Source organism: Pristiophorus japonicus, chromosome 19 (assembly GCF_044704955.1).
Source record: "Pristiophorus japonicus isolate sPriJap1 chromosome 19, sPriJap1.hap1, whole genome shotgun sequence".
Classification (NCBI taxonomy): Eukaryota; Metazoa; Chordata; class Chondrichthyes; family Pristiophoridae; genus Pristiophorus; species Pristiophorus japonicus.
Window position 1 is genome coordinate 33,421,931 of NC_091995.1, and position 9,923 is coordinate 33,431,853.

Sequence of the window (9,923 nt, forward strand, 5' to 3'; positions counted from 1 at the left end):
TTCAGTGTTGTACCATTTGATGTGTATTCTCTTGCCTTGTTCGACCTCCCCAAATGCATTACCTCACACTTATCCGGATTGAATTCCATTTGCCACTGTTCCATCCACCTGACCAGTAGATTGATATCTTCCCGCAATCCGCAGCTTTCTTCTTCATTATTAACCACACAGCCTATTTTAGTGTCATCTGCAAATTTCTTGATCATACCCCAAGTTCAAGTTCAAGTCATTGATATATACCACAAAAAGCAAGGAACCCAGCTCTGAGCCCTGCGGAACCCCACTGGATATGCCTTATAATCACAAAAACACCCATCGACCATTACCCTTTGCTTCCTGCTTCTGAGCCAATTTTGGATCCAACTTGCCACTTTACCCTGGATCCCATGCATTTTTACTTTCGTGACCAGTCTGCCATGTGGGACCTTATGAAAAGCTTTGCTAAAATCCATATACACTACATCATACCCACTGCCCTCAGTACTGGAACAGGAAGGAGCTATACCATTGGGATGGGTTCCACCTGAACTGGGCTGGGACTAAAGACCTAGCTGGATGGATAAATAAACAACAACAACTTGTAATATATATAGTGCCTTTAATGTAGTAAAAGGTCCCTCGGCTCTTCATAGGAGTGTTATAAGATGAAAAAATTGACACCGAGCCACATAAGGAGAAATTAGGGCAGATAATCAAAAGTTTGGTCAAAGAGATAGGTTTTAAGGAGCAGCTTATAGGAGGAATGAAAAGTAAAAAGGCAGAGAGGCTTAAGGAGGGAATTCCAGAGCTTGGGGCCTAGGCAGCTAAAGGCGTGGCTAGCAATGGTGGAGTGATTAAAATCAGGGATGCTCAAGAGAATTAGAGGAGCGCAGATATCTTGGGGGTGGTGGGGGGGGGGAGTGGGTTGCGCGGTTAAGGGGCTGGAGGAGATTACAGAGATAGGGAGGGGCGAGGCCATCGAGGGATTTGAAAAAAGGAAGAGAATTTTAAAATCGAGACGTTGCTTAACCGGGAGCCAAATTAGGTCAGTGAGCACAGGGGTGATGATTGAACGGGACTTGGTGCAAGTTAGGACACGGGCGGCCGAGTTTTGGATGACCTCAAGCTTACATAGAGTAGAACGTGGGAGGCCAGCCAGGAGTGCGTTGTGATAGTCAATAGGGCTGTAGAAATTACTTTAAACCAATAAAGGGGGTGGGAGAGGGAGGGGTTCGGCTAGTAATCGTGGCAAAAGTGTTAACAATCTACAAATAAGAAAGAGAAGGGATTGAGAGCAAAGCTCAGGAGTGTAAAAAGAGGTATAAATAATCCAAGTTCAGATACCTGCTACAAATAAAACAGGAATGTTGAAAAATGCGGCAAGTTAGAAACTGTGAGAAAAACGCCATCTGCACATATAGGCGGGGCGGAGACTATTAACCAAATCAGAGTTCTCTACACACATGTCCGTAGCATGAGGAATAAAACAAGGGAATTAGAATCACAAATTCAGCTTAAAGGGTGCAATGCAGTAGCCATTATAGAGACCTGGCTACAAGCTGGGAATAAATAGGAGCTTAATATTCCAGGCGATATGGTCTTCAATAAGGGCAGGAAAGGGGGGAGGAGTAGCAATATTGCTCAAGGACAATAATATTGCTGTTGAAAGATAGGATATTAGTCAGGGTCAGCAGGCAGTGGAAATACTCTGGGTTGAATTAAGAGACTTAGCAAAGGATGCAAGACTCTGGTAGGAGCTGTCCACTGACCTCATGACAGCAGTGATGCAGCCACAGGATGTAATCAGAGATCAGCGAACCATGTAGCAGCTATAATGGGAAATTTTAATTTTCACACGGACTGGGAGATGCAAAACAGCTCAAGTCGTAAGAACATAAGAAATAGGAGCAGGAGTAAGCCATTTGGCCCCCGTGAGCCTGCTCCGCCATTTAATAAGATCATGGCTGATCTTCTAACTCGATTCCACCTACCTGCACCATCCCCATATCCCCCGATTCCCTTAGCATCCAAAAATCTATTGATCTCTATCTTGAATGTACTCAACGACTGAGCATCCACAGCCCTCTGGGGTAGAGAATTCCAAAGATCCACCACCCTCTGAGTGAAGAGATTTCACCTCATCTCAGTCCTAAATGGCTGACCCCTTATTCTGAGACTGTGACCCCTGGTTCTAGACTCCCCAGCCGGGGGAAACATCCTCACAGCACTTACCCTGTTAAGCCCTTAAGAATGTTATACGTTTCAATAAGATCACCTCTCGTTCTTCTAAATTCTAGAAAATATAGGCCTAACCTACTCAATTCTCCTCATAGGACAATACCCCCAACCCAGGAATCAGGCTGGTGAACCTTTGTTGCACTCCGTCTAAAGAAAGTACATCCTTCCTGAGATAAGGAGACCAAAACTGTACACGATACTCCAGGTGCGGTCTCACCAGGGCCCGATATAATTGTAGTAAGATTTCTTTACTCTGATACTCCAATCCATTTGTTACAAAGGCTAACATACCATTTGCTTTCCTAAATGTTTGCTGCACCTGCATATCAACTTTCAGTGATATGTGTACAAGGACACCCAGGTCCCTCTGAATACCAACATTTTCCAGTCTCTCACCTTTTAAAAAATATTCTGCTTTTTTATTTTTCCTACCAAAGTGGATAACTTCACATTTCTCCACATTATATTCCATCTGCCACATTCTTGCTCACTCACTTAACCTTTTCAGCTTCTTTACATCCTCTTCACAGCTTACTTTCCCACCCAGCTTTGTATCATCGGCAAACGTGGATACATTACACTTGGTCCCCTCATCTAAGTCATTGATATAGATTGTAAATAGCTGAGGCCCCATCATTGATCCTTGTGTTCAGTTATTAAGGAAATCAATTTCTAGAGTGTATCCAAGACAGTTTTTTGAAACAATATGTTTTAGAAGTAACAGGGGAACAGGCCATACTAGACTTAGTAACAGGTAACGAGCCAGAACTAATTAATAATCTTACAGTAAAAGAAAGACTTGCATTTATACAGCGCCATTCACAACCTCAGGACGTCCCAAAGCGGTTTACGGCCAATGAAGTACATTTGGAGTGTAGTCACTGTTGTAATGTAAATATGGCAGCCAACCTGCACACAGCAAATTCCCACAAACAGCAATGTGATATTGACCAGATAATCTGATTGAGGGATAAATATTGGCCAGAACACCAGGGATAAATCCCCTGCTCTTCTTTGAAAATAGTGCCTTGGGATCTTTTATGTCCATCTGAGAATGTCAAATCCGAAAGACAGCACCACCAACAGTGCAGCCCTCCCTCAGCACTGCACTGGAGAGTCAGCCTCGATTTTTGTGCTCCGGTTCCCGGAGTGGAACTTGAACCCACAACTTTCTGACTCCGAGGCAAGTGTGCTACCCACTGAGCCACAGCTGACACTTTAAGGACCAGATAATATGATTTTAGTAGTGTTGGTTGAAGGATAAATATTGACCAAGGAAGAACCTCCTTGCTCTTCTTCGAAATAGCAAAGGAGCATCTTGCAAACAGTGACCATGATTGTATTTGACATTAAGTTGGAGAAGGAGAAAGATCACACACAAACCATGGTTTTAAACTTAAGTAAGACTGACTTTGGAAGGAATGAATCGTATGCTGAACAGGTTAAACTGAGCCGAGCTGTTAACAAGTAAACCTATAGAAAAACAGTGGCAGGTATTCAAAAGAGTATTTAGTACAAAACAAGACCAAGCTGAGCAAAAGTTCTACTTGTACAGTCAAGCAACCGTGGTCAACATAAGAGGTAAGACATAGTATAAAACTAAAGGAAATGTCTTGTACAAATGCCAAGAAAAGTGGTATCCAGCGGACTGGAAGAAATATTAATACAAAGGGATACAAAGAAAATATTAAGAGCTGCCAAAAAGGGAATCCAAAATGAAACCTTGCAAGTAATATAAAGGCTAATAGTGAAAGTTTTTATAAATATATTAAGACTAAGAGAGTGGCCAAGGGAGATGTGGGCCCATTAAAAACAGACAATGGTGGTACTGTAATAGACAACTAGGTAAAAGCAGAATTATTAAATTAATACTTTGTTTCCATTTTTGCAGTAGAGGAAGAGGATAAAATACCAGCGTTAGAAGGCAAGCTAAAATTAAATCAAGGGGATGAATTTGTTGGGTTCAATATAACAATCAAATGGTAATGGAGAAAATAATGGGACTTAAAATAGATCAATCTCCAGGACCTGATGGTTTCCGCCCCAGGGTATTAAAAGAAGTAGGTGAGGAAATTGCAGAAGCATCTTTCTAAGCTCTTTTGATTTGAAAATTGTGCGATTAGATCGGAAAGTTGCTAATAGAAATACTGAAAGAGAGACTTGCATTTATATAGCGCCATTCACAACCTCAGGTCGTCTCAAAGTGCTTTACTGCTAATGAAGTACTTTTTGAAGTGTAGTCACTGGTGTAATGTAGGAAACACGGCAGCCAATTTGCGCACAGCAAGCTCCCACAAACAGCAATGTGATAATGACCCATCAAACCTCCAGCTTCAGTAAGTATGCTGTGAAACTGAGATGGTTGCATCATTTGAAACCTATGCAAGAAAGAAAAAGGAAAGAAACTATTGTAATGTAGGAAACATGGCAGCCAATTTGTGCACAGCAAGCTCCCACAAATAGCAATGAGACAATAACCAGATAATCTCTCTTTGCTACGTTGATTGAGGGATAAATATTGGCCCTAGGACACCGGGGAGATCTCCTCTGCACTTCTTTGAAATAGTACCATGGGATTTTTTCTGTCTACCTGAGAGGAAAGAAGGGGCCTCGGTTTAACGTCTCATCCGAAAGACGGCAGCTCTGACAGTGAAGCGTTACTTCTGTACTGGCACTGGAGTGTCAGCCTAGATTATCTGCTCAAATCGTTGGGGTGGGGCTTGAACCCACGACCTGCCTGCACAAATATTGAAGCCTTCTTTTCACCTTGTGCCTTTCAGAGTATCACCCCGGTCGGTCTTCACGGAGGAAGAGCATACCTGGAGGGAAGCAGCTGAGCATGGACGCTGTGACATCCGCGCCCTTCCGGCCTACAGTAAGTACCCGATTCTGAGCTGGAGCATTGCCTGATCGTAGGCGGCAAACGGCCAGTGACTTGTGCTGGTCATCGGTGATCTCCCTTTTACTGCAATGCGAACACCCGATCTCAGGTGAAGCCCGCCGATGGCGGCACTTCCTCTTTCTTCATAGCTTGGTGCAAGGCACTGGAAACATGTTAAGAAAGACTTGTATTTGTATAACACCTTTCACAACCACCGGACATCTTAAAGCGCTTTACAGCGAATGAAGTACTTTCGAAGTGCAGTCATAAGAACATAAGAGCATAAGAAATAGGAGCAGGAGTAGGCCATTTGGCCCCTTGAGCCTGCTCCACCCTTCAATAAGATCATGGCTGATCTGATCATGGACTCAACTCCACTTCCCTGCCCGCTCCCCATAACCCTTTACTCACTTATCGCTCAAAAATCTATCTATCTCCGCCTTAAATATATTCAATGACCCAACCTCCACAGCTCTCTAGGGTAGGGAATTCCATAGATTTACAACCCTCTGAGAGAAGAAATTTCTCCTCATCTCAGTTTTAAATGGGCAGCTCCTTATTCTAAGACTATTGTCCCCTAGTTTTGTTTTTAGTTTCCCCTATGAGTGGAAATATCCTCTCTGCATCCACCTTGTCGAGCCCCCTCATTATCTCATAAGTTTCAATAAGATCACCTCTCATTCTTCTGAACTCCAATTTGTATAGGCCCAACCTACTCAATCTTTTCTCATGTCAACCCCCTCATCTCCGGAATCAACCTAGTGAACCTTGTCTGAGCAGCCTCCAATGCAAGTATATCCTTCCTTAAGTACGGAGACCAAAACTGTACGCAGTACTCCAGGCCTCACCAATATGCTGTACAGGTGTAGCAGGACTTCTCTGCTTTTATACTCTATCCCCCTTGCAATAAAGGCCAACATTCCATTGGCCTTCCTGATTACTTGCTGTATCTGCAAACTAACTTTTTGTATTTCATGCACAAGGACCCCCAGGTCTCTCTGTACTGCAGCACTTTGCAATTTTTCTCCATTTAAATTATAATTTGCTTTTCTATTATTTCTGCCAAAGTGGATAATGTCACATTTTCCCACATTATATTCCATCTGCCAAATGTTTGCCCACTCACTTAGCCTGTCTATATCCCTTTCCAGATTTTTTGTGTCCTCCTCACAACGTGCTTTCCCACCCATCTTTGTATTGTCAGCAAACTTGGCTACATTACACTCGGTCCCTTCATCCAAATCATTAATATAGATTGTAAATAGTTGAGGCCCCAGCACCGATCGCTGCGGCACCCACTAGTCACTGTTTACCAACTGGAAAATGACCCATTTATCCCAACTCTCTGTTTTCTGTTAGTTAACCAATCCTCTAGCCATGCTAATATAGTCACTGTTGTGATGTTGGCTTTGCTTACATTGAATTACACAGAACCTACAGCATTGAATCAGGCCATTCGGCCCTACTTATGTTGCATACGAGCATCCTCCCACCCCTACTTCATCTCAGCCTATCAGGATAACCTTCTATGCCTTTCTCCCTCTTATGCTTATCTAGTTTTCCCTTAAATGTATCAAGTTGAATTGCTACGAGTTGCCCTGGAGTGTTCAATTGTCACTAGCGTCACATTGTGTGTGTATAGGTAATACGTTTTCATAGCTCATGTAATCTTCATTGGGCTCCACTCAGCCAATCCGAGGGCGGTGTTTGAAAAATGCGATGACTAATGATCTTTAACCCTCTATGAGCATGCAGGGCCATTTTAAATCAGCAATTTGCCTTTATCTGTTTCATTTTTCTTTAAATCCTTTTATTCCAAGTGAACAACTGCAGCACTGAATTCTGTCATTAGAGGGTAGGAGCAAGCGCTATTTAAAGAACATAACATAAGAACATAAGAAATAGGAGCAGGAGTAGGCCATTCGACCTCTCAAGCCTGCTCCGCCATTCAATATCATGGCTGATCTTCAACCTCAACTCCACTTTCCTGCCCGATCCCCATATCCCTTGATCCTTTAGTATTCAAAAATCTATCGATCTCAGGTCTTGAACATAAACAATGGCTGAGCTTCTACAGCCCTCAGGGGCAGAGAATTCAAAGATTCACAACCCTCTGAGTGAAGAAATGTCTCCTCATTTCAGTTCTAATTGGCCAATCCCTTATCCTGAGACTGTGACCCCTGGTTGTAGACTCTCCAGCTAGGAGAAACAGCCTCTCAGCATCTACCCTGTCAATCCCCTTAAGAAATGTTTATATTTCAATGAGATCACCTCTCATTCTTCTAAACTCCAGAGAGCATAACAGGAGCAGGCATAGGCCATTCGGCCCTTTGAACCTGCTCCACCATTCAACAAGGTCATGGCTGATCTACCTCAATTCCACCTTCCCTTGATTCCCTTAATATATAGGCCCATTCCACTCAACCACTCCTCATAGGGCAACTCTCTCATTCCAGTCAGACCACTGCCACGGCCTGTTTCTTGTCACTGAGACAATAAGAGAGAGATTCAGAGACAGATCCCTAATGTCAAGAAGATTGCATCACGAGGAACAGCATGAGCAGAGCTGGGATGCATCAATAAAGCATGAAGAGCAGAAGGTTCATCCGCTGAAGATTTGGGAGGCCTTTCACGATTCCACAACAACTTTAAAAGAAACTCGAGATTGATTTGCCCAAGCTTTTATTTCAGGCAAATGATCAATGTATATCAATATATTGTGATTTTTCTCGTATGAACTCCTCACATAGGAAAGAACCAGCGCGTGGAAACAGTGAAAGTTGTTGTCGTGTGGCTCCCTCTGTACTGTCATGTCAAACACACTCAGGGCAGACACAGCACGGGTCAGATACAGAGTAAGGCTCCCTGTACACTTTCCGATCAAACACTCCCAGGGTAGGTACAGCATGGGTCAGATACAGAGTAAAGCTCCCTCTACACTGTCCCGTCAAACACTCCCAGGGCAGGTACAGCACGGGTTAGATACAGAGTAAAGCTCCCTCTACACTGTTCCATCAAACATTCCCAGGGCAGGTTCAGCACGGGTTAGATACAGAGTAAAGCTTCCTCTACACTGTCCCATCCAACACACTCAGGGCAGGTACAGCACGGGTCGGATACAGAGTAAAGCTCCCTCAACACTGTCCCACCAAACACTCCGAGTTCAGGTACAGCACAGTTTAAATGCAGAATTGACAGCGAACTAGAGATGGCCTGGATTAGCATGGGGGTCCTTCTAATGTGTTAAGTCAGACAGAGGGGTTGTAGAACATTCATGTTCCTCGCAGGTACACCAGGAAACTTTTAACTTGTCTTATTTTCGTCACCGCAGTGAGATATTTATTCGCCCCTCTCCTTCAGCAGCGCTGAAGAGAGTACTGTGAGGCCAGCGAACACATTTGCATGATTCGGTGTGGCTCTGGCACTGAATGTTCTGAGTGGGGTTATTCGCATAGTAATGAGAAGCCTGTTTCACTGAAAGACGCTCCTCCGTGCTCCTATTGTCTGCAGGTCATTCTGCATTTCAATACCCAGCATTCCTTCCATACACTCACAACATGAATCGGAGCTCTGTTCTACACAACGGGTCACAGCAAGAGCATCAGCTTACCCTCTCACCTCTCCTTTTTCTGCATCTCTTCGTTCTCTCTCTTTGACTTTTCTCTCCCTCTCTCTCATTTTCCCTTACCTCCCTCTCACTCGTCTCCCTCTCTCTTTCACCTCCCCCTTTCTCTCCTCTCTCTCTCCCTCACCCTTCTCTCCCTCCTCACCCCTCTCTCCCTCGCGCACTCCTCTCTTTCACTCACCTCCCTGCCTCCCCCTCTCTCTCTCCCTTTTGCCCCCTCTCTCTTTCCCTCTCTCCATCTCTCTCCTCATAATACTTATAAAACTGCTGTCTGTCTCTCCCTTTTTTGTTCTCCCCTCACTCTCTTGTCTGTCTCTCTCGCTTTCTTCTATGTCTTTCTCTACTATATTTTCCCCTCTCTGTCTCACTCTCTCTCTCCTCTGTCTCTTAGCCCTCGGTTCTGTCTCACACCTTCCCTCCACCTCACTTCCCTCTGTCCCTTCCCCCTCTCTTTTCACTCTCTCTCTTTCTCCATTGTCCTTCTCCTCGCCCCAACCAGCCAAGTGGCAAAGGTGTGTCGATACATTTTCTGGGAACTGTTTTTGGTCCCCAGAAACATTGTACAACTCCTTAATTTATTCTCTTGGATCCAGAATGCGCCAGTAATCTGAAGTGTGTGTAGATTATAAATTCTGTGCGATTGTTCGGGGCTGAGTTCAAGAGCTTCATGATGCAGTTACTCACAGAACCACACAGCAAGTGCAGAGGGCACTGTCATAAAAAGCTGGAACAGCACTGCACTTTGCTTTATGGTCATTTGCGGTGGAGAGATAAGAGAATGTGGAACAATGGTTTATTTCCCCTTAAAGGGACCACGTCTTTTTTTTTTATTTATCGAATTTAAATTGACTAACTGATCCATCAGGCCTGCTCCACATATGATGGCCGGAGCATCGTGACTAAACACTTTCCACCACTCTAGCAGGCAATGTATTCCAGAGGTTCACTGCTCTCTGCGGCAATCCTCTTAAAGGGACCGTGCCCTCTGTGGCAATCTCCTTAAAGGGACAGTGTTATCTGCCAAAATACCACAAGTCTCCAAGGTTTCAGTCTTCTGTGCGTCGTTTAGCTGACCAAGAGGCAACCTCGGAAACCACATATAGAATGTGAATCAAACTTCCCACTAACTTGCATAAATTTCTAGCTGAAAATAGGATCTGATTCCGGCCATTTGGTTTAGGATTTACAGAGGGTCAAAGT

At 44.1% G+C, this 9,923-nt stretch overlaps 1 protein-coding gene across 2 annotated transcripts in view; it reads left to right on the forward strand.

Annotated features, from left to right (window-relative positions):
- Nucleotides 1-5,023: 5,023 nt before the first annotated feature.
- LOC139229825 (ras/Rap GTPase-activating protein SynGAP-like) overlaps nt 5,024-9,923 on the forward strand; it is a 389,857-nt gene continuing 384,957 nt past the window's right edge. For both annotated transcript variants that reach the window (XM_070861417.1, XM_070861416.1), the window contains exon 1: nt 5,024-5,092. In XM_070861417.1, the coding sequence (XP_070717518.1) occupies nt 5,057-5,092 (36 nt within the window). In that variant the 5' untranslated portion in view covers nt 5,024-5,056. The remainder of the gene's footprint in view (nt 5,093-9,923) is intronic.